At 36.4% G+C, this 26,260-nt stretch overlaps 1 protein-coding gene across 1 annotated transcript; it reads right to left on the bottom strand.

The window, feature by feature from the left end:
- Positions 1-1,983: 1,983 nt before the first annotated feature.
- On the bottom strand, positions 1,984-25,605 carry LOC140144070 (splicing factor Cactin-like). Its single transcript, XM_072165907.1, has 18 exons — positions 25,392-25,605; positions 21,410-21,577; positions 19,617-19,740; positions 18,400-18,465; positions 17,684-17,764; positions 17,454-17,525; positions 16,124-16,186; positions 14,112-14,166; positions 13,660-13,751; positions 12,556-12,709; positions 10,711-10,857; positions 9,825-9,934; positions 9,171-9,385; positions 7,949-8,138; positions 6,044-6,199; positions 4,981-5,064; positions 3,478-3,591; positions 1,984-2,186 (listed from the first exon to the last, which is right to left on the bottom strand). The coding sequence occupies exons 1-18, from the start codon at positions 25,487-25,489 to the stop codon at positions 2,061-2,063; spliced, it is 2,115 nt and encodes a 704-aa protein (XP_072022008.1). The 5' UTR covers positions 25,490-25,605; the 3' UTR covers positions 1,984-2,060.
- Positions 25,606-26,260: the final 655 nt, after the last annotated feature.

The raw sequence follows: 26,260 nt of genomic DNA, 5'->3' as shown, positions 1-26,260 counted from the left end.
ACAAATACAATTCATGCATAACATGAATTTAACAAAAGACAAATCCGGATTCGCCTGTCTGCCAAACTCATAACGATATCATTGAAAATATGGTTACAAACTTTTATAGAAATAATGTTGTTTACATACAAATGTAAATGTTATAACATTTTTATTTCATAATATTAGAAGAGGTGATACAGTACAACTGATACTTAAATTAAAATCCTTTTAAAAATTCTCAATGTTATTAGCTATCTTTTGTTTCCTTCATTGTTCAAATATGAACCATAATAATACATATCGAGGGTTGAGAGCCAGAAAGCCGCCACTCACAATCACCTGCTCAGTGCTCCCACAAAATGAGCATAAAGTTGCCAGAGCACTATAGAAGATACAGTCCATTAATCATGACCAAATTCAATAGAAAACAAAAGACATTGTGAAGGAAATATTGATTTTTGAAGACCAAAGCAAGGAGCCAACTGTATGCTCGATTTGTGAGAGCTGGTCATACTGACTATTAGCGAGTTACGGCTTCAGGGTTCTGAACCCTCAACATGTTCCTTGAAATATTCTAGTACTGAATTGGCAGGTTGTATGGTGCATTTACTTCTCAAGGCAGTGAAGTCATTGCTTGACGCATCTGTAGCCCATAACAATTAGAGAATAAACGATACAAATTTTTGTTTTTACTATCCTCTATTATGTGTAGGCGACAGGCAGGTCCAATATTTTGAACCTGCCTATCGACTATCACAAACAATAATTCATATCGTTTAACGTTTATTCTCATTCTTAGTCAATTAAATATTTGAATAACTAAACACTATTTTATTTAGCAAAAACTAAGTTACCATCATAAAAACTCCCCCTTTTTTGAAAGAAACTTGTTTACTGTTTTAGTTGCATGTACTGCGATCTTGTTCGCGTATTACACTCTAGAATGCACTACATACTCGCGTGTTCCGTGACAACTCGGAAGATACTGTCTACCATATGAAAGGTTAATGCTGAAACCAATGAATTTCAGCGCTTACAAGCTAAGGCACAGCCACTGACTAAGCCACTGAATAAGGTGCTAGATATGCACCTTTGATTGGGTCAAATAGCGCATACGCGTTGATGCCAAACCGTGTTATATCGTCTCATGTAACACAGCTAAGAACCAATAAGATAATCTTCATGCAATTTGCATGAACTTTCTCAAGTGTTTATTAGAATGTATCATATACCAGAATAATATCTATTGGTTACAATAACACACAAGTAGTGACCACATCATGTCTGCCTAATGGGCTATTCCAGTTGAAATCCACACACCCTCCATGGAAGACATTACCTTAATCTTTGACACAGGGAGTATAAATTTCAAATTGAGTCGCTCTTCAGATAGCCCCATGTGAAATTCACACTACCTGTGTGGGAGATTTGTCATGTCTTCCATAGGCGTGTATGGATTTCAACTGGAATATCCTACTTAAAAGTAGTACATAACAACTGCTATGAAGGTTCTGTGGCTAACACTTGACTTACACTACCTGGCAGAGATGAATGCCACTCCCTTACCCATAGTACACTTAGCCACTTACAATGTGTAAACACAGAATTTAAATGGGTGGCACAAAAGTAAATCAGCCTTATCTGAACTTTTAACCTTCGTAGAGGCATATAAATAAACCCTTTCATGATAGGTGCCCCTTTTTACATCTGCATGATTATGAATGCTGAACTGGCCTACTGAAACCATGTCTTTGCGAGTTCTCATAATCAGTTGACCATACTGATTGAAGGCTATATCATGTTAATGCTCTGGGTGCTAGCCACAGGCTTCAATATAAAAAGTCCAAGTTTAGAGATAATTTCTCAAAATACCAAGAGCTATCTCAAGAACCACTGAACCAATACTAGGCTTGTTTGTACTTATTTTAATGCATTTTACATGCCGATTCCAAATATGGTTATGAAAATTTAGAATCCTGATATTTTTTAAATCATAAAAAAAATTGAAACTTGTCATCTGCAGTCGACACCTGTGTGGAGAGAGTTATTAAAGTTCTTCCATGTACGGATTGTTCCACCTATCTTCTGTATCTGTAGCGTTTGAATCTAAACCATAACTGGAAGATGCTGTTGTTGAATTGACATCGGAATCCATGTCTGTGCGAGTATTCCCATTCCCTGTTCACTATCTTGAAAGCTATGTCCTGAAATTAGAAAATACCAAGAAAAAATGCATAAAACAGTTTTAAAGATCTTGGTGGATACTTTGTCGAAATATCTTGTTTAAAGAAAAAAAAACCTGACCTTGGGGGATGAAGGTCGGATAAATCATAAGATAAAATGCATAAGATATGATGAAACGCCTTTCATGAAAGTGATAATTCTTGGATCAAATTGTCCCATGCTAATTCTTAGATCCCAGTATTTCCAGATGAAAATTGCCTAATTTTAAGATCTTACCATCTTAAGATTTTCCTCAGGTATGTAATTGTGCATTATATCATAGAGAGCCAAATCCGTATTAAGTCTTTTGGAAATTCATGTTACGCATGAATTATTTTTGAATTGGCAAACAAGGGATCAACGCTTTACCTATAGAGGGCGGCATATCAATTTTTTAACGGTGATCATCGTTGACCATACTGCGCTGCACTGTTAGCTAACCCTGTATGTCGGCCTCTTTTGTTTACTTATCACACTGACCCCTATTAAAAATTTATACGCTGTCCTTTATAATCTAAAACGTTGATCCCTTGTTCGTTAATTCAAGAACAATTCATGCGCAACATGAATTGACCGAAGGGTGAATATGGATTCGGCAGTCTGATAAACTCATAATGATATCATCTAGGCCTTTATTTGAAATTTCTTTCATTTTATATAGCCCAATAAATCTTTATTTTTCATGAAATTTAGCAAAAATTATGCATCTATTTCAAATCGTGATTTCTCTTTGAATCAAGTGACTTTATTAAACATTTGTGCAAATCCAAGTATTTTGACCAACCTTGGTAATAAATAATCTATGGATGACCTCTGGTTTACATATTGTCATGAATTTATCAGACAGACAAATCTGTATTTGGCATTTGGTAAATTCATGCATGAATTAATTTTGAATTAGCGAACAAGGGATCAACGATTTATCTCAAGGTGGCACTGCACTGTTAGTGTTAACTGACCCAGTATGCTGCCCTCGTTTGCTTACTTATCACACTGAACACTGTTAGAAAATTGAAATGCTGGCGTCTAGAGCTGAAGTACTCGATCCCTTGTTCTCTAATTCAAAATAATTAACATGAATTAATCAAAAAGATGCATCCGGATTCGGCCATACGTCTGCTGAATTCTTTACGATATCTCACACACCTTCAAACTTATTTCCCACAAGTATTTGCCCAATCAGAGCCATTTTCTGAACAAGTTCTAGTAAGACTAATTTACAAGACAAACATACAAGACTATAATCATTCAAACTATGTTATTATGTCTTACCTCATATGGTGGTCCAGCCTGGAATCTAAGCACAGCAAATTCCTCATTGTCAGATGACGGTGTCAATGTGTATTCAGGGGTATTCCTCTTGTCTATTAAATCGGGGTAAAATATCTGAAAGATAAAAGGCAAAAATATGATTATACATGTATGTATTGCATATTATTTTCTTTACATGTACTACTTTCATCTTTTAGGGTCACAAGTTTTTTAATGCCATGGCGACACTTGTTTCCATGTTCTAAAGCATTGGAAGTCATTTTCTTTGATGTGCACAGCACTGTGTTCCAATTTCAACATTTTGGCCATTCAATGCAGAATAACACACAATTCATTTTTATGAATATTTCACCTATCAGACCTATGCTTGTTCCCATATCCAGACAAAGTGCTGTGATTGCAGCATATTTCAAACTCTACAATTCAACTGTTACAATATAAATTTCAAAGTGGGGTATAAAATTTTGGAACAGGTTCATCAGGTTTGGTAATTAACAAATGAAAAGTTATTTTTTTGTTTGTCAAAACCAGTTGAAGAATCTTACATTTCTTGCTGACAGTTTCGTCAGTGAACCAATGACTTTCTCGAAGCTTGGTGTTGTTGTGATGATCCAACAGCTGATGACTGGCTGAAGTTATATCACTTCCGGTAGCGATGTTAGTCTTGCTACAAGTCTCCAACTTCCCGCCAGTCATCAGCTGTTGGATCATCACAACAACACCAAGCTTCGAGAAAGTCAGTGGTTCACTGACGAAACTGTCAGCAAGAAATGTAAGTTTCTTCAACTGGTTTTGACAAACAAAAAATAACTTTTCATGGGGTATAAAATCTTTCTTAAAATTATACTGAAATTGGTACATTGCCTTCTCAAGATGGTAATGTACCATAACTTCAATTATGAATGCAACTTTGTAACCTAATTATGAAAAAAAAAAAATTTCAATAAATTTAATAGTGCATGATGCCAACCCTCCGGCCTCTGCACATTTTATAGATTTTCACTGACCACTGTGGCCCAAGACACACCTTATAAACTTTTTTTCAGCATTCAGGGACACTGCTCAATTAGGTAGACCATGAGACTGCACCTACATGTATATTGATAGGTGCAGTCTCTTAGTCTGCCTAATACAACCATCGCAACCAGAATCAGCTCCCCGACCCCGAGTAACATACAGGTAAACTGAGACAATTAGGCAGCTAGTTCCTTGTTCAAGGGAATTTCAAGAGATCATTTTTTCTACAACCATACAGAGGCTTGAACTAACTTGACTCTATATCTCACTGTCTGTAAAGTGACCCTTTTGGAAGTTGTATTATTTCATAAAATTTGCAATGGTACAGAGAATAAAACCAAACCAAATAAAACAATCAGACAAATGGAAGGTTTCTTAAACTGGTATGTCGCATACATTTAGCTACAAAACCTAACCCCACTGACAATCTTACCAAAGCCAGAGTTCATCTTATAATAAGTCTTTTGTATCTCGTTTTACACTTACATTGAACTTGTATCCTTGTACGATTTTTGGTGGTGGGTTATCCATGTCATAATGTGTTTGGTTATATTTGTTCCATTCAAAACCCTGTAATGAGAGACCAAACCAAACAAGAACAGTTATAATATAGCTGCCCTATAGACATTGGACAATTTCTGCATTCTATATTGTGCACAATCTCAAAATATAACATCTGGCAGCTATTACAGATAAGGCTTTCTTGCCCTACACATGCTAAAAATACACAAGGGTTAGGGAAAGAATTCCCTATCTGCAATAGCTGCCAAGTGTCATATTTTTAGATTATGTACAATATAGAATACAGAAATTATCCAAATGTCTATGGGGCAGCTACTGCAGATAGGATCTTCTGGCACTAATCCTTGGAGTTATGATGACATACTGCAATTATTGATGACTTAACAGAAACATTCTACACAAACATCTGGTTCCCTTACATTTGTTACTGTTGTACGCAAGTTGTCATCTCATATAGAAAAGAAAATATTTTACGCCTGAGATAACTAACCAATGGGTTAGTTACCTCATTTGGAGTCACAAGACTACACGTAGGATAAAAAAGGTACATTTTGACATAATAGTCACAAGTGATATGACTTCCCAAGAATTTTAAAGATTTCTTATCCCAGTCTAAACGAAGGAATTATATTGTTACTTTGTTATGATTTCGGCAGACAGCTCAATCCATACTCGTCTTTTGGTAATTTCATGTTGCGAATGAATTATTTTTAAATTAACCAACAAGGAATCACCGATTTATCTCAAGAGGGCAGCATATCAATTTTTAAACGGTATCATCGCCGAGTCGACTGTACTAATGCTGAACACTGTTAACAAATTGATATGCTGCCATCTAGAGCTAAAGCGCTCAATCCCTTTTTCTCAAATTCAAATTAATTCATGCGTAATATGAATTTTACGAAAAGACAAATACGGATTCAGCTGTCTGCCGAATTCATAACAATATCAACGCAACATCTCCTTCATATGCAATTATCTTTGGCAATAATCATCAAGAATTCAATGTCTCCATCCCTCAACTTACCGTATGGACTCTGTTGAAGAACCTCGGTTTCCTTGGCCTGTATTTGTCTTGCCATAAGTAAGGTTTGTTTTCCACATTCACCTCCACTGCAAAGGTTGCTTCATCATTATCCATACCTGCCTTGGCTTGCTTGATAAATTCACTCTCTACTGTAGCCTGGAAACAAAGAATGCACAGAATATGATGAAAATAAGCAAACTCGTCAGATACATGTTCAAGGGCACGTACTGTATCTTGTGGAGGATTTCACAAGACTAAGGGAAAGAGAGTCTTGATTCTTCAGACTGAAATCACCAACAAAGCCAAACTGAATAGATAATGACCCCATAAACCTCAAATTTCTCCAACTGGAGGATATTCATTATGTGCCCATTCCCCACAAATATGCTGCAATGTTAACATTTTCATTTTTTGAGATATTGTACAGGCAACTTTTCATCAAAATAAGCTTTACATTGATATATTACATGTTCCTGTTGCTTGTTTGTAAAGTAGTAAAAAGTAGTAAAAAAATTATTTGTGCCCTCCTTTGTACATGCCACTGAAATAATTTAAAAGTATTAAAGAAAAATGTGAAAACAAAAGTGGGTGTGTGTTTAACTTCAGTTGTGAGATATTTTGATGTCATTCTTGACACCCCTGTCATCTTGCACTCATAATTTAAAGTTGATTTTCAGTTATGGAGTTGAAACTTAGCAGACAATTGCAAGACTAAATGTGACGTGTCATGTCAAAAGGAGACACTTTTGGGCAGGATGGTAAATGGAGAAATAGCCAAAAATCTGCCCAGGGTGATTTTTTTTCACAATTTTGGTTTGTTGCAAATTTGTGATGTTATTAATATTTACAATATTGTCTGATAGTTTCAGACCGGAATATAACTGGCATCTTGTATTTTTAGAGACATTTTCAAGGTAATTCCTACTCTCAACATTGTCAATAATATTTTTAAAGGTCGATATCTCAATTTCCAATTTTATAATACCGTAACTTATTTAACTCAATATCTTCGCTTAGGAATGTCCGATTTCATTGGGGAAAATGGCGTTGTGGAGCAAAATATCTCTATATTTAAGCTATGTAAAAACCTCAAAATTGATAACCTGCCCAAAAGTGTCTCCTTTTGACATGACACGTCACAAATAATAAAAGAAAAAATTAAATTGTTTTGTTGAAACATCGCAAAATATGGATAATTTTCTTGGTGTAACCTTTTTGGGGACACCCTGAACATTCAAGTTATGGCTTGTGCATTCTTATCATCAAGGAAAAGGCATTCATCTAGTAGATCTAAATTAAGCACAAATCATTTGAATATATTACAAATGAGTAACAGGAATGCTGTAAAAAGTTTTGCTATGAAAATTAAATCACATTTTGTTGTTGAATTTAAAATTCACTAAGATTTACTCTCCTTGTATCTGAACTTTGGAAAACTCTATTAAACATAATGTCTGTCGACAAGTACAACATCACCTTAACTTCCTTATTCTCTCGGCTGACTTTACTACGACAAATCAGTCCTTGCCAACCAGGTAAGCAAATTTTATGATATATTGGACAAGAAATATGACATTGTTTTAATATAAATTATAAATCACTGCTGACTTGTATACCTATAGAGGTTATCCGTGTTCTATAAGCTGCATATCCTATCAACGACTGCTATACCTTGTTTAGGACTTTCAAAAGAAGTCCCTGCATGTGGAACCATCACTGTTTCAAAATAACCCGCCAAAGTCATGCAGGTAACTCCGAGGTCATGCATTGAATTGGTTTGAATGAGGAATACTACGGGAACCAGCGCCTTTTGTTAGAAGTCACACATGAGTGAAGTGGATAACCTCTATATGTCTTTAGTCTGTAGGTTATAACCCATGAAAAGAAAGCAAAATCTCTCTTTACCTCTGCAGATCCAGTAGTAATAAGTTGATCCCTCGTCCTTGTTAGCTTCATAGCATCTTCATCTGGATCAAAGACAAATGTGTCGGGAGGTAGATCTCTAGCACTCAGGAGTTTAGGACTGTATGCTCCCTGAAGATATTCATCTTTGCTCTCCTCCATTAGATCTTCCTCAGTGAACACTGATTCTGGCCTGCAAAAATATTTTGAGAGTTAGAAGAGAAATGAGAAACAAGAGTCAAAACAAAATATGCCTGTTAAAAGGCGTAACACTTTAAAAAACAGTTCAGTGCTAGCACTTAACACTCAAATTAAATACATTTTGAGATTACGATATATTATATCACTAAACTGTCATTTAGGTATGTAATGTGAATGTTTGAATTTGTATGCAGGAATTCTTTTGAACTATACTCAGTGGCGAACTGTGGCCGCCCCTACCCCGGGGGGCTGAAGAAAATTCAATTTTGCCGCACCTTCCTCAACAGCCCGAAAAGGTTGACCCAAAATTTTTTGTCGGTGGTTTGAAAAAGTGAAGAGCAAAAAGAAAAAAAAAAAGAAAAAAAAAAGGATTATCAGCACCAGCACCCTAAAAGCAACACATTTTGATGTATTGTACAATCTTTTTCAAAATTTTTTATACTATTCAAATTTTTTCTGCCCTTTTTTCTTTACTAATTCTTTTTGCCGCCCCTTCTTCTTCCGCCGCCCCTTCGTTTGCCGCCCCTTCTTCTTCAGCCGCCCCCTAGTTTTTGCCACCCCCTGCTTTTACCCAGGGGGGCTGGCGCCCCCAAAATATGCGCATGATACTGCAATCAAAATGTCTAATCTTTGATCATCTGAGCCCACTCGGTACTCACAAATATTTGCATCAAGCGTACGATGTAATGACCATATGCTATGGAGTAACTGAGAGTGTTTGAGAGTTTTTGTAAGCTGACTAATCAGTCATTGAATATGGTCATTGCTAGGCTAGTTCAAGGTTACGTCATGATCATCTTATTCCATAAAAGGTGTGTTTGACGCAGTGGACTCAGTATGTACATGCTCTTATGATCGAGAATTAAATATTTTGATCATAAATCTTGGTGTAATAAAATAAAGCATTTTCCATAAAATCTTTGATCAAACACAACTTTGATCTATAGTGTTAATTTCAGTCGCATAATCAGTTTGCTGTCCGTCTACCCTTATATGTATATATGACAAAGATAATCTGACTTACTCTTCTGCCGCCTTAGCTTCAGCACCGCTAGTGCTTGGTTCTTCCTTGACTGCGCTAGTACTTGGTTCTTGCTTGACTCCGCTAGTGCTTGGTTCTTGTTTGACTGGGACCTCATCTTCTGAGTCTGATGAAGGCAGGGCAATCTCACCACTATCTTGGGGCTTGGAATCCTCTAATGTACCGGCAGGAAACAATGGCTTTGTGTCCACTTGTTGCTGGGAGGAAATGAACACAAAGGAATATTTAACTATTTTGTTCAAAACGTGGTGAGTTATGTCACTTATAGATGCAAATCAATGCTATTAATTCAAAATAATGGGGTCCTTTTACATTGCATTTATGTATGTGACTACATTGAGAGAGAGAGAAAAGTAAGAATGGGTAAAGAGAGAGAGAGAGATACCTTTACATGGGAATCTTTACTTCTATCTTCAGTTTTAAGAGAGAGAGGAGATGGAGATAGAGGAGGAGAAGGAGTAGGAGGAGGAGGAGGAGGAGAGAGAGATGGAGAGAGAAAAACAGGTAGGGAGAGATAGAGCAGAAGACAAATACACAAGGGGAGATGGAAAGAGAGAGAGGAAAGGAAATGAGATAGATGGCAGGGGAAGCTTGTCTAATATAACTCTATGTGAGACAACTACAACCGCAACATACCTGTTGTCTGAGAGATGCCAGCTTATTCCTCAGTTTTTCTTGATGCCGTTCTCTTAGTCTAGCCCTAGCCATGTGAGCATTCAATTGCTGCAGTAATGACTCCCAATAACCTGTCAAAATACAATAATGGGTATTATAATAATTATATCATAATTGAATGGCTTTGAGGGTGATACAATAATTAATATATTGCACAAGCTAAAAAATAGCATACGAGTCGTAGCAGGGCCTCAAGACTCGTTGAAGCTCAGGAGAATCAAAGTTCATTCTCCTCACCCAATTCTGCAAGACTTTGATTCTCCCAAAATCGGAGAATCACAAGGGCGTAGCGTTAATTCATTACAGCCGTGGTCCAGAGATCAGATGATAACAGCATGATAAGTAATCAAAAGAACATACAGGGTTAGCTAACAGTGCATCGCAGTACGATGATAACAGTTAAAAAAATGATATGCTGCCCTTTATAGGTAAAGCATTGATCCCTTGTTCTCCAATTAAAAATAATGCATGCATAACATGAATTTACCAAAATTTACCGATTCCCGATTCAGCCATCTGCCAAATTCATAACGATATCAACTAAGTGCTCTCCCTCCCTTACTACACTCAAATATCTACACCAACCTTTCCACTCTTGATACTTTGCATGCTAGGCTTGAACATAAAAAGTCCAAATTTGAGATATTTTCTCAAAATATCAAGAGCTATCTCAAGAACCTCTGAACCAATACAGTCCTTGTTTGTACTCATTTTAATGCATTTTTATGCCGATTCCAAATATGATCATAAAATTAACAATTCTGACATTTTTTAATTTAAAAAAATTCAAAACTTGTCGTCTGCAGTTGACACCCACATGGGGAGAGTTAATGCTCACTACACTCACCTATATCTACACCAGCCTTTCCACTTTTGATGCGCTGCATGATTGTACCTTTGAGTGCTAGTAGTTGACTATGACTCTTGCCTTGGAACACATTGGCTACTTCATTGCTGACTGATGCATTGATGCCCTCACGTCTATCCGCACCATCTGGATTTCAAAAAAAAAAAAAAAAAAAAATTATCAAACTGTTATTTTAATTTAATTTTATTGTATTCATCTGGCAATTAACAACAAAATTGAGACAAAACAACAAATTGGGTCTACTGAGCTGCCGGGGAACACTGAAAGCACAAAAGAGCACTGTCACCACAAGGCGCAGCGCTCCCAACTCAGCAGACCACGCACATACAAATTATAATTATTGGAAAAAAAATACAAAAGGCATCAATACATATTAATCATCATGCTCCATATAGTGAGATTTGAGTTGAGATTTAAAAGTAGACTTGCTACAGGTGAGATATGAGTCTCTGATATCGGATGGAATTTAAGACCATAACACTGGGAAATTAACTAAAAGAGAGTTTTTGTAAGCATCTGTTTTAGGAGTGATTGATTGTTTAAATATTAAAGCTTCATGTCTCGTATTAACACACCACCTGGAAAAAAGAAAGGGATTGGCATTAGTAAGACATGAACAAGCGAATGAAACAGACAAATAAGTCCTTGTAGTTTTCAAAGTTGTGAGATTTAGAGTTCTGAGTCTGTCCTCGTATGATTGAACCCCCTACGTTGACAAAGAATTGACCTAGTAGCACGATGTTCGACAAGCTTTTATAGTTGAGGCCACATAGTGATTATGAAATTTTTGTACAACGTTTTTGAACAAAGTTTCTAATGATGTTAAATTTATCTATACACTCTGATCTTTGAATATGGTCGTCACTGAGCTAGGCCAACAAAAAACTGTTTTACAGGCCTGATCGACAAAGATTTTCTGTTTTGGGGATTTTTTTATTTTAGCTGTATGAATTTAAAATCAGCCGTTTTGAAAAGAAGTGTGTTTGTAAATGTTCCCACATTTTTCAAGCTTTCTGTGATTTTTTAATGGTTATTTAGCATCTTGGCAAGTCAGTTCGCCCCTAGAACAGGTTAATATATTTTGTCGCTTTTAACTAAAATACCAGGATCAGTCAGGTTTTTGTTTTTGTTTTTTCACTTTCCCTTTACCAATGAATTATAAATCATTGAGTTCAGGAACAAATAATGTTCTTGGCTGGCTGTCCAATTGTAAATCTAGTTGAAAATCTGATGGGCAAGTTGTCAAACATAGCAACTGGCCCAATGGACAAGTAGATTATATCGAGGGCTTAGAGCAAGAACTAGCTATGTCCACAATTACATGTTACTCATTTCGGCAACAAATGGATGGTTAATTCTGCCCTCCATATTAAATGCAAGTGATTTTGGGGTATATGCATGGTTACTTTTTAGCATGGTTAGCATGGTTAGTTAGACGCAAGTGACCGTGTACATACCCCCATTACATTAGGCATATATTATAGACGGCAGAATTAACCGTCCATTTGTTGCGAAATGAGTAACATGTAATTGTGGACATAGCTAGTTCTTACTCTAAGCCCTCGATATAAATGTTAATGCTCTTCATGCTAGCCATAGGCTTCAACATAAAAAATCCCAAGTTCTGCGATATTTTCTCTAAATATCAAGAGCTATCTCAAGAACCACCGAACCAATACTAGGCTTGTTTGTACTCATTTTAATGCATTTTTCATGCTGATTCCAAATATGGTCATGCAAATTTATAATTCTGAAATTTTTGAATTTTTAAAGAAAATTAGAAACTTGTCACAGTTGACACCTGCATGAATAGTGATGCCATACCTTGTAATTCTGGTGCAATCTTCTTGAGTTTGGTCATCTCATCCTCCGTTATTATGGTCATATCTTTCCAGAACTCTGCATTTTTACCCTGCTCCAGTTCCACATACACTTTGATATCTTCCAGCAGATCTTCACAATCCTGAATTGTCAATCCCTGAATGAAACAAGCACATTTTGATTTTAAGATAACATCGGTTATATAAGCCAATCGGGCTATTCCAGTAGAAATCCATACACCCACTTGGAAGACATGATCTTTATCTCCCACATAGGAGGTTGTAGCTTACAAAGTCACTCATTCAGGTAAATCTATTTGAAATTCACATTTCCTGTGTGGGAGATTAAGGTCGGTCATGTCTTCCATAAGTGGTGTATGCATTTCAGCTAGAATAGCCCAATGCTGGGTTAGAATTAAGTACATAAGGCCAAATAAAAAAGAAAGTATGTCTCAGACACATTTGGTAAAAAAGCTAAGTGCTATGCGTTTTTTTATTTTTTTATTTTTTTAAGAATATGAGCTATGCGATATGCGATATTTTTATATATCTATTTTTTTTACATTCAAGGCACAATATTTATGTACGTTTTGATATTCAAATACAGAAACATAGTAATATATATATACAATGAATAGTATATAGTTTTGTTTGTCTCTTTTACAATCATGGCAAAATGTGTACAAAAAAACAACAACCAAACTGCGAAAAAAAGACAAATTGGATCGCTATACGATACTGAAAAAATGAACATAGGGGCAAAATTGGATTTCACATAGCAATGCGCGCAGGTGTCTGAGACATACATTCTTTTTTTCTTGGCCTTAGGAAACAAGCACATTTTGATTTAAAGATATAACTCAGTTATATAAACCAATTAGGCTATTCCAGTTGAAAAACCTCCAGTGTACCTGGGCCGTTGAACATGTTTAAAACAAAACTGCCAAGAGGTTACATAAGAGGTTTTGCTTTAAACATGTTCAGGGGCTAATGATAAAAAAAGGAGGTTTATTCTGCCCAACGATAATATGTTTCATCTGATAAGGTTTTTTAAACATGTTTTTAAACATTTTTTTGTATGTTAATAATAGAAAATAAAGCAACCTACCTTGAGAACATTATATGGTTCTTGCATTTCTACAGAGAGATCTTCATTATCTTCTGATCCCACATAGTGAGCAAGGAGATCAATTGGCTTAGCTGAAAAAATGAAAGGAATGGACAGTACGGACAAATGTTCAATATCACTTTATTAATTTATATACAAAAAATAAATTGGAAAAAATAAGCACACTTTCCTATGTTTTGATTTTTTGCACATAGAACATTATGACATTTATCATGTACATATAAAAATTCAACAACAAAACAACATACTTGACTGGGTCAAGTAAATCATTATGCTATCATCATGATTATACAACACACAATTGGCAGGGCCTCAGATTTTAGTTCGTTAACACGATGTGTGTTATCACTTCTTTATAATATATAAAATGTATGCTTGGGACTTCACTTTTTTTTAATCCTTAACAAAAATAAAAGAAATTATTTTCTCACCTCTGCCATCTTGTATCCTGATATTAGAGCGCATTTTGGCTTGCTGAAGATGAAACTGAAATTAAGAAAAAACAGTATAAACTAGAAACCGCCGTTCCATAGAACAGGTACAAGCCGACTCTTGAACTTTGACCCCTATACCTTGACCCCTTGGTCACGGGTCAACTGCTCTTGCATTGTGCTTAGGATGTCATAAGAAATATTCCTGGTAAATTTCAGCTTATTCGGAACTTATACATGGATTTTGATTTTTTTTATTTTTTTTTTTGACCTTTTGACCCCCTTATTGACCTTTGACCTCAATGGGAAAAAAACCTTGCGTACACCGACAAAATGTATTGTTCCAATTTTAATTAAAAAATTCTACTATGTTCAGTTGTTGAGATAAAAATTCTTGAAGTTATTTAGCTAAAAACAGGAAGTGACCCCTTAATGACCTTTGACCCAAAAAATAAAAATACCATGCACACATCAGGTAACACTGATTCTTGTATGGTGGTTATATTACTCTGGTCTGTTTACATTTTGAGATAAAATTTCTGTGTACATTTTTGATAATTTTGTTTTTTGACCGGAAGTAACCCCTTAATGACCTTTGACCCCAAAACTGTAGGCATCTAAAGACCCTGGCTAGTAGCGATGCATGTGTGCTAATGGCGACTCTCTGCTATGTAATTTGTAAAGACAGTGATTTTTTGAATATTTTTAGACTTTGACCGAAATGACCCCTTAATGACCTTTGACCTCTTATCTGAGCACACCCTATAGACACCGACTAAAGTGGAGTCACATGATATAACCATGTCTTCATCGCATGAAATTTGTGGAAGGAGTAGCATTTTTTGTGAAATCACATTTTTGACCATTATAGCTAGGTCAAAGGTCACAGCAAGGTCAAAGTCAAATGGCAGGTTTGGCTTAGCCCAGTGGTCTTTTGGGTCAAGTTTGGTTGAAATCTGTGAATCCCTTGCGGAGCTAGATGCAGCTGATTGGTTGCCAGAAGAAAGAAAGAAAGAAAGAAGAAAGAAGAAAGAATTGGAAGAAGACAGAACAAGCCGACGTTCCGTCGTCGGCTTGTAAATAGGGTTATACAGTGCATAAATCTTAAGTGTTCACTTCAATTATTCAACATTGTTTATTCCTATACACAACAGCAAAACCAAGCATTTTACTTGGCATGCCTTACTCTCTCTTTTCAGTTGTTCGCATATTCAAGGTATCCTCTTCTATCATTTATTGACCCTCGTTATGTTTTGTGTCTTTGTCCGTTAGATTCATCATAACCTACTCTATCTCTATCACTGTTTGGCATAATTCAGGGGAGACGGTGTATAGTATTTTAGGATTCACCCATATGACAAAATAATCCCCAATTGATATCATCACTTGTGGGAGGGCGGTAAAGCCAAAATGAATCTATAGAATTCTATGCTCCATTAAGCTATTCCATAATGAAATCTGCCGAACGGAATTGGCTAGATTTGATTATTTTGAAACCCCATACTTGTCATTCACAGACATCTGAAAACGAGGTCGATCCCCCATTGCAGAGAGGTAAACGATTTAAATGTGAAACATCAACATGTGTCACCATTTGTTGGCGAACACATACGCACTCGGACCCAGTTAGTTGCATAGGTTTTAATCCGGCTACCAAACTCAATCTTCCACAGGGGTATAGCAGGATTAATTTGGACAACTTTTCAACAGCCTTTGAGCACTTTGAATTTTGACCTCTGTATAAACTTTGACCTGCCATATCTCAAAATGCTCAATGCTGACAGAGGTCCAGTAAACCTATTTTTGAGGTTGGCAGTCTTGAGTTTAAAAGCAATATCCATCAAAAACAAAACTATGGACACCAAAACAATGTCATACCCACTGGCAGCCGGACTATTTAAAGTACTAAATGGAACCACAGATATCCCTGTTTGACTGTGTAAAGTAATAAGTCTGATTGATATCCCTGGTTGAATAGGGTAACTGAGCGCACACACCCCCACTGCACTTACACTATCTTCCTGGTGTTCCCATTCTTTGAAGTACTCTGCTTCTCTCATTCTCTGTAACTCTTCCTGCAAGTACAAAATGTACACATCAATTAATATTCTGCATGCTGACCATAGGCTTCAACATAAGAAGTACAAATTTTTGAATATTTTCCTTAAATGTCAAGAAATTATCTCAAGAACAACTGAACCAATACTTGGCTTGTTTGTACTCATTTTAAGGTAGTATGAACGGCTACGGTGTCATGCTCAGATTTGCTTGAAAATGATACAGAATGTGCAGATGGGCGAGAAAAACTCACCTGCCAATTTTTATTATTATGTTGCCAAGTTCTTCAAATCGGCTTAATTTTTGAAAACAAGTAATTTGTTTAAATGTGATTTTCTCTTCTTTATACCCACTGTATAAATCTGGTTTTTAATTTATTTTATTGCAAAAATGCTACTTAATAAAGGACATCAATTTTTTCCAAGATATTGACCTTAACAAAGGAGATATGAAATGGTAATGTTAGTACTTTTTTCAATTTTCTTGACTTTTTCTAGAAACACTAATTTACCTAAATTCTAGAATTTTTTTTGAGCTAATTATAGGTCCAATTTCTACAAACAAGGTGTCATATGAAAGGTAATCAAATTTAGAAAATTCTCTCGCCAGCTTTTTTTAATTAAGTGTTTCTATTTTAAGTTATAGGTGTTTCTAAATTTCCTAAAATCAAAAATTTAAAATTAATTTTCTAAAAATCAAACACTTTATCCAAAAAAGCTGGCGAGAGAATTTAGATATTAAGCTTATACACCATCCCTGAAAGTTTGGAAACCATAGCACACTCCATGTTGGCAAAAAAAATTATAATGTGGTAAAATTTAGGTAATTTTCAAAAAATAAAGAAATACATAAGAAATGGTAAAATTTTTATGAAAAATAGGTGGAGTGAAGACTTATCTTTAGTTTGTTCTAAGTTTTAAATTAATACACAATTCCAATTTGCTATTGTGGCTATTTTGCTGCAAGCTTGATTAGCCGTTCATACTACCTTAATGCAGTTTTCATGCAAATGTATAATTCTGAAATTTTCGAATTAAATAAAATAGAAACTTGACATCTGTAATCAACACCTGCATGTTGATGATGGTGTGATATCAGATGTTGTGACGTCACTTGTCACACCATCATTAATCAGATGCCTGATGAAGTCCGATGTTTTCGGATGCAACATTGCAAAGTGAGTTGTAAATTTTAGTTCCAGTATTAGATTTAATTTACAAAATAATGTTTTGAACTCCTGGATGAATAATCTACACCAAGATACCTATACATGAGAATACTCACCATTTCTTTCTCCCTCTGTTCTCTCTCCTTCTCCCGTTCATGTCTACGCTGTTTGACTTTCTGCAGTTCAAGCTATGGGATAAAGACACACAAGTAAAAAACTATGTTTATTATTTGTGGTACAATCAAACAAACTCAGTTTGATGTCAGGCATATCTACTTTTGTTTTTTTAACCAAAGTATTTTGAATTTACAATGCCAGTATGCAGAAACTCTATAATTATACTCACCCTATTTTCTATTTGCTTGTCTTTCACCAGCTTCTTCAAGTTCTCTTGACCAAGATCCGACAGTCCAGCCTCGTCATTTTTCTGTAGATAACGTTAAAATAATAATTATGCAATAACATATTATGGTTTTTACCTTCACAAGTTACCATTTACAGAGCTACATTATCACATACCTAAACCACGACAATAGTCATTTATTTTAGGCCTACCCAGTGCCTATTACTACCAAAGTTCTGTACTCGGCGATGAGCGCCCCATAAACCATGACAATAGTCATTTATTTTAGGCCTACAGTGCCTATTATCCGGTACCACAAAAGTTCTGCACTTGCCGACGTGCCAACCCCCAGGATGTGTCACCAAAATATTTGTTTGATCAGCTCTCCATGTTGAAAATCTTTTCTAAGCTAATGTTTAGTATATTTTCTTTGCTGATCCTGACCCAAACCAAAAGAAAGAACACTGACCTGTTGTAACTTGGTGATAACTCACCCCGACCCAACGCGTCTAGAAAGATTGCGATATCCAAACGTAGCATCGAACGTACATGGAATCTATTCAAAATCCTGTCACAAGAGAGTGATTTTGAATAGATTCCATGTCCAAGTCAGTCAGGATCAGTTGGGGTATTTCAGTTTTGTTGATTGCTCGGCAGGGAATAATTACTCCTGATAAACGCAAAAAATTGTCAAAAATAGCTGTGATGAAATACTTTACCTTGTGCCAGACAAATGTCTCCAACAATTGTGAATCTCCAAATGGATTATCTTCATTGGTGTAACCCTGCAAAAAAGATCAAACAAATTTTTAAATTTTAAAATTAAAAGTGTTTCTTGTTTAGCAATTTGTAACTTTTGGCGAAGGTGCTATATAAATGGTTCTTGTTAACCCTAACCGTACCCATGTTTTTTTGCTATCGGAAGATAAAGAACAAACAAAAAAGGAGAGAAGATGAACAAATAAGTCAGCGGGCACCCCCCGGGATTTGAACCTCCGCCCCATTGCATGCCACGCACAAGATCACCGGCCTGTACCCATGGCGGTTTTGCTGGCCCAGCCAGCGATTCCCTGAGTATATACATTTATGGCTCGGGCTGATTGCGTCATCGCATCACATGATATCCATGCATGCACAGGGCTTTTCATAGTGAGCTTTAGTGAGATTCAGTTTGGTTAGGGTTAACTTAATGTTAAAATCTGTATATATTGTCAAATAGTACAAACCTTTAGGGTTTCTCTACCGGATGTTGATTTGTATTGAATTTGCTACTCACAATACAATATGTGTATTGCATGACGAAGGAGATGGATTAACCTCTGAACTGCATCTATTGTTATCCAAAATGTCCATTACATGTACCTTGTGGGAAGGGATTTAGGTACTAATCGACATCTGGTAGAGAAAACCTAAAGGTGCGTATTACACATGGCAGTTCCTGAACCATATAACACAGCGAGATCTCACGAAGGGCCAGATTTACCGCCCATGGACATTTTGGGGGATAAAACAAAAACAATTAAAAAATAAATAGAATGAAAAATAAAGAAATAGCCAAATCGTCCCGCTGACAGGCCCAAAACATTGAAACAATTGTTTGCCAATTATAATTGTTGAACCAATTTTTTTTTACCCAGGGTGCTCAAGAATCTAAACAGATTTTCCTGGAACAATTCATGTACATGTATTATTGACTCATAATGTACAGAGGAATGGAAATTAATTTAGAGGCCTATGGCAATTTTGACTTTGAATTTCTATGAAACCAAACATTACATGTGTAGCCTGTTTCTCAAGTTGATCTCAAATAAATGTCCTTTATCAAGCTGATCTACATCTAGGTGTATGTACTTTTTAGTGCAAAATTATAACTCTTGTGTTTTAAAGTGGGGGATTTTTTTCCATCAACAGTGCATGAAGGGTATCATCTCCTCACCATCATTTCTTGATCCCATCCCATCTGCTCCTTGCGTTTCCTGTCCTTGGCCGTCTTCTTGGCTAGTCGTCTAGCTCTCTTCTCTTCTAAAGATTCTGTAGCCTTAAGTAATTCTTTCTCCTTCCTGTGAATGTTAGAAGGCAAGTTTTTATCTTTTATTACTTGGTTACAAGGGGCAAATAATTTATAAATGTTATTACTTGCATGTACTATATAATCTGTTGGGAGCTCAAATTTAAATGTGATCATTTGCAACATGTTATGACTAAGGCTGAATGGATTAGTGGATCGGTTATCAGATCAGAGAAACTACCGTACTTAACTTATTACTCAAAGTTGGAAAGCGGAAAAATATTGCTTCTACATCATTTTTATTCTATTTTTCTAGATTTCTCATATAAAAATATGAAATGCGGTAAAATTGCCCCCCAAACAAAATGTGTATACATGGCCTACCTGAAACATCTTGGTTTTTTAGCCTCATTAATAATGTTAAACCGGGAGGGCAGTAGATGAAATTCTACAGTAATATGCTATTGCTCTAACTAGTACTATTTGGGAGGAGGAACTCTATTTCTCAAAAAATGCAGTACAATTGCTCCCAAAAACGTAATATCATATATTCACAGCTTACAAAAATTTTTTTTATTTAGCCTTAGTATAAAATTTGATTACAAGTACTGTACTACACCTTGCTAAATAAACTGTGATTTCAGTAGTAATTTTAATAGAGGTTCAAGAAATATATTTAAAAAAATTAACTAACACTGACCCATGCTTTTTGGTATCGGAAGTCAGAGAAGATCCGAATTTTTCAAGAAGAAGAAGAATTTTTGACTTGGCACCCCCAGGATTCGAACCTTTGACCCCCCGCATGCCAAGCACGCGATCACGGACCGATAGCTGCACGGGTAATTGCTGCCCGGCCAGCAATTCCGTGAGCATATCACACTTAGGGTGATTGCGTCGTCGCAGACCCTGGGATGCATGCATGTGCCTAATTTTTCATTGTGGTATTTTGTGGTTTTTACTGGTGTTAGGGTTAGAAGACACTCTAATCTGGAAAAATACATCTTTTCTAACCCTAACACTGACCCATGCTTTTTGGTATCGGAAGTCAGAGAAGATCCGAATTTTTCAAGAAGAAGAAGAATTTTTGACTTGGTACCCCCGGGATTCGAACCTTTGACCCCCCGCATGCCAAGCACGCGATCGCGGACCGGTAGCTGCATGGGTAATTGCTGCCCGGCCAGCAATTCCGTGAGCATATCACACTTGATGATTGCGTCGTCGCAGACCCTGGGATGCATGCATGCGCCTAATTTTTCATCGTGGTATTTTGTGGTTTTTACTGGTGTTAGGGTTAGAAGACACTCTAATCTGGAAAAATACATCTTTTCTAACCCTAACACTGACCCATGCTTTTTGGTATCGGAAGTCAGAGAAGATCCGAATTTTTCAAGAAGAAGAAGAATTTTTGACTTGGTACCCCCGGGATTCGAACCTTTGACCCCCCGCATGCCAAGCACGCGATCGCGGACCGGTAGCTGCATAGGTAATTGCTGCACGGCCAGCAATTCCGTGAGCATATCACACTTGATGATTGCGTCGTCGCATACCCTGGGATGCATGCATGCGCCTAATTTTTCATCGTGGTATTTTGTGGTTTTTACTGGTGTTAGGGTTAATGCTCTAAAACCCTGTAAGCCTTCTTGGTTTCTTTTCTTTTTAATTATTTCTTGTTGCACTGGACAAAAATTCATACAATTGATTCAAAGTACTTATCAACTGACCTTTTCTGTTCCTTGAGCTGTTGTGGATCCATTGGCTTCTCTTTGCGTTTTGCCACAGGTGATCTTGATCGTGAATTATGCCTATGTTTATGTTTCCGTCTGTCCTTGGATCGTGATCTGTCTCGCCGTCTTCTATCCCTGTCACTCTCACTGTCAGAACTTGAAGATCTACATGTAATTAAGGATGGAAAAAGAGGAAGGAAAGGTACAAGAATCCATTTTTATATATGTTGCTATTTTTATTTCTTGGACACAAGCTAAATGTGTGTGCATACCTTGCAGAAGCCCCTGGCTGCTTAGTTCCAACATTGCGCAGAGTGATTGGTGTAATTTTTTCGAGTCGTGCTACATGTAGTTTATAACGTCATAACGGTCATATGCGTGTGGATTATTGTTATTTCACTCCATAAAATTGATTTCTATTCAAATTCAATTCTTTCTACACCTTGAGTCTTGAGCTATTCAATTCCAATTCAATCCACCTTGCTTTAGAATTAATTCAATTCGATTCCAATTAAATTTTTCAATTTCAAAGTCATTTCATTTTAATTCCAATCCAATGCAGTGAAATTAACAGCTAATCAATTTCAATTCAATTCTGAGCATTCATTTCAATTCCAATTCAATTCCAATACAGTTGCAGAATAAAAAAATCCAAATAAAAAATGGATCACTTAATGCGTTGCTTATTACTAACTTGCAGTTATAAACTGAAAGTAGGGGCCTACATGTACAACATTGATTTGGATAGAGGTTAGGGGGAGCCTACTGACTTGGGAAGAAACTAAATCACAGCTGTTTGGTAATCTCCTAATACAGGGTGTCCCAAAATATGTTCAATTTTTTTACAATTCAACATATTTTGAACTGAAACATTTTACCCCTAATCCATACAAAAAAAGTAAGTCCATATTTAGATTCCTCACCAAATTTCCTCTCAGAAAATGTAAACTTTGACTATGAAAGGATAAGTACGGTAATTAAAAATTTACAGCAACTTTTAGATTTTGAAGACATCCGCATTGCTTACTACAGTGTTAAATATGAAAACGGGTACCGGTAGTTTTGTACATAAATTGAAGGTTTGCATTTTTTAGACTTTAGAAACCAATCATAAAAGAGTTCAAAATGATTAAAAACAATTCGCAGAATTAATACGATAATCTTTCAAAAGAGCTCTTAACCATGTCTGTAACCCATATGGATGCAAAGATATGATCAGTTGATTCAATGTGCAGTTGTGCACACACAAAATCTTTATTTCCCATAGACTTTGCACATACCGACAGGGCATGGCATCCTAGTATTACGTAACAAACAGGAAGATGTAGTTTAAGTCTAGACAATAGGCGGATTAGCGGCCATTTTGTCTTCTACATGATTTTATTCATGTGTCCTTATACTTTAGTACACAAGTATATAAGTTAACAGGTTTACAATTTTAAAATTATATTTTGTGTATACAATATATTCTGTAGTAAATCGATCAAATGACGGTGATTGTTCAGGTATTATATGCGTGATAGAATTAAATTGTCTGACCAGCTAGTATTCTCCTCCGCTGTCATTGTGATTCCAGTCACTCCACGTACCGTGTTGCGAAGGTGGAGGAGACTAAAGCTGTATTAACGGAAACGGAAGGGGTTAAAAATGATGTAGTTTAAGTCGAACAATAGCGTGACGTAGTTTCTGGCATTGTTCCTATGCACTTTCACCCTCCTGATACCGACATGTTCCTACCGCGCCGTAGCGTGATACTGATAGACACCCATGATGAAGGCTCGGGATGAAGGACGTGATTGTGGGTAGACTACCCCGTAGTCCACTTGCCCATTGTGCATACTCTGGATATTGTATTTAAGCTTAAAACTCTGATTTAATTAATGTGTGCACAATTGATAGATTTTCACATCTGTTCTTTTCAGTCACCCTACTCCCTCTGTTTGTTAGCTTCCCAAGTGGACTACTGACATTGGATTGCGGTTTTCATGCTTAACACGGCTGTCTATGAGCTTCTATGGATGAGATTGTCGGAAATCTGGCCTACTAAAATTGGCCATGATGTAATGCATCTTTAAATGGATCTGGCTTGTGATTGGTCGCCCGATCTCGTTATGGTTTAAATCCTCCGGGTACCTGTCATTAGCATTAATAACTACATGGTACACAAGTATGTGGCCTACCCCGCCTTTGTGTTGTGTAATTGCATGAACGCGTCATTAAGTGCATGAACGCGTCTTGTATTTGCTTGTGGTTAAATTTGATTGATAAACAAGTATGATTGACAGTGTGAGTGTTAGGGACTTTGCCCGTTCAAAATCAAAAGTCCATAGTCTATTTTTAACCTGTAATTTCGCGATTAATAAACTGGCAGATTCTAAAATCAGAATTGTTCAGTATTGAAGTGCCAATACAATTTTGACATTATGATATGTTGCATTCAATAATATAAGCCTACGTACACTTTACTTTTACTTTCACTAATATAATTATATAAACTTTTTCATAACAATTTTATACTAGTATTTTGATGTAATTAATCAGTATAATTTCGAGTTCAACTGAATGCTTTCATCATGATTAACATCAAAAATAGACTATGGCATAGTCTAGATTGTGGGATGTTTCTCAACTTTTATACATATAACTGTGTACCGTAATGTAATAATATAACACATGTGAATAGCTTAGTAGACTATAAAGCTTGTCTTGTACTCTCGTTCACACTCAGACTCAGTCAATGATAGTCGGGATTATGCACTTTCAGTTTCTCACGCGTTTGAACGGGAATTGGATTGCGTACTTTTTCGATGTCTAGTGAGCAAATTTCTTCAATATTTTGAGAAAATGATGTCAAATTTTCTATTCTATATTGTTTGGTAATAATGTCTTCTGCCAATAGTATGTTTAAAGTTGTAATTTTGTGTTTTTGATCATAAAGATCGGATATTTTCGTTCGATTCAATTCTGAACCCTTCGCAAGGGTGCCGATTTCGCAGAACTTTGACAATAATTTTGCCTTTTGGACACTAAAATGCATTCGATCCTTAATTTTGTTTCAACCGAGTCTTAAATTAGCAAGCACAATAAGGTTGGTACCACTTTTATATACATTGATAAAATTTTAAAGATTTTTTTTTCAAGTTTCTAACCGGCGCAAATCGTTAAGTGTGTATTTCCCATTGACATCCAAAATGGCGTAAGCCAGTCCTTAATATACATAGGTACGGCGTATATAGGACTGGCAAGCAAGTCTAGTCAATGACAATCCTAGGTGAATGACAATGACAATGACAATGACAGGTATCCTAGGTGAATTCAAATTTGCCATCAAATTGCATCGTTTTATATATCAAATTAAAGCCCTTGAGTAAACTAAGCCAAAACTGAAAACCTTTTTTTTCATAGCACTTTCCGTAGCAAAGTTACATCTTGTCAAAGATTGACTTTCATCAAAAAGATTCAGCTAGCAAAATTCCCCAAAACGGCATTTCGGGGTGTTTCTAGATCTTAGTCTCATGGCGATGGCAGCTTTTTTAATGGAACTGCTATCAAAATCCTCTAAAATTCCATGTGCGACTTGATTATCACCATAAAAAATCATATATTTGGGTCAAGTGAAGTATAGAAAACATATTTATGTAGGTTTCCTTCACCCACCTATTCTCGAAAAAAATTCAAATTTCTATGTAAATATGCATTGTGTTGGGGCCCCGGTCTCGGCGAATTCGCTGACTAGTAAATGTGTTAACTAAGGTTTGCCTAGCCTAGTTACCTACATGATGTCCATGGTCATGATGGTCACGTTTTCTCTGTATTACCATTTCCCAAAATCAGTAAATATATCAGTAAATATAATGAATATAATAAAGCTTAATCAATTCAAAGGGAAACACATGAGCCGTTCATGATTGATCACCGTGGCGTCACGGCACTGCCACTGATCTGATGCATGATTTATTATTTTTTTTAGTAAGCTTACCTTTGTTTTTTGTGACGGCGTTTTTCGCTATCCCTACTTCGTTCTCGGGACCTTGACCGAGATCTTTTTCTCTTCTTCTTTTTATCACTTCGTCCCATGGTTCAGCGTATCCTTTTTACGGCTTAAAACTTGAAAGTTGTCAGCAAATTATGAAAAACGTATTCGCTGCGAAACGCTTACTGTATGTCGCCATTAGTATAATAGTATGGTAGTAGATCCCTCCTTTCTGCAGGAGCACCATCCAGATTATAGGGAGCGTTCATAAATACCTGGGGGGGGGGGTGAAAAGTTGGTACTCCAACATCAAACTTTTTTAGACCCCCCTAAAAAGGTGGAATTTTCTTATCCACATTTTTATGGTCTAAAAAAAAGCATGTCCTAAAAAAGCAACCAAAATCATTTGGCGTTCCGGGGGGAGGGGCACTTGATGGGCCCAGGGCTGGCACGTTCGCACTCAGGGCATTCGGTGAGAGCAAAATGTAAAAATATGGGGTCATTGGGTGAGAGCATGATTTTTGGCATTCGGTGAGAGCAAAATGTAAAAAATATGGGGTCATTGGGTGAGAACATGACCTTTTCCTTCGAATTTCTAGTTCCTGAAAACGGCTTCAAATTTCATTGGTTTTTCCTGAGACCATAATACCTAAGGTATTATGGTCTCAGGTTTTTCAAAATAAGTAACAAAATCAGTGATAAATGAAAGTTACTGTTCAAATTGAACTTGTAAGGGTCTTTGGGTGACAGATCAAATGGAAAAATAGGGGGTCTTCAGGTGACAGAGCATGTGTTCGTATGGGGATTTGGGTGACAGCGATGCTGAAAAACGGGGGGTCTTAACAACCCTACATACGCGTCACCTCCAAAGGTGG

Source organism: Amphiura filiformis, unplaced genomic scaffold, assembly GCF_039555335.1.
Source record: "Amphiura filiformis unplaced genomic scaffold, Afil_fr2py scaffold_38, whole genome shotgun sequence".
NCBI lineage: Eukaryota > Metazoa > Echinodermata > Ophiuroidea > Amphilepidida > Amphiuridae > Amphiura > Amphiura filiformis.
This window is presented reverse-complemented; position numbering and strand designations above follow the sequence as displayed.

Excerpts from the sequence above, each read along its gene's own strand:
- LOC140144070 (XM_072165907.1), bottom strand. The coding sequence starts at position 25,489 with ATGGGACGAAGTGATAAAAAGAAGAAGAGAAAAAGATCTCGGTCAAGG. Across the intron at positions 17,526-17,683 it reads ACAAGCAAATAGAAAATAGG|CTTGAACTGCAGAAAGTCAA; the intron begins GTGAGTATAATT and ends TTTATCCCATAG. Across the intron at positions 13,752-14,111 it reads CAGGATACAAGATGGCAGAG|CTAAGCCAATTGATCTCCTT; the intron begins GTGAGAAAATAA and ends TCATTTTTTCAG.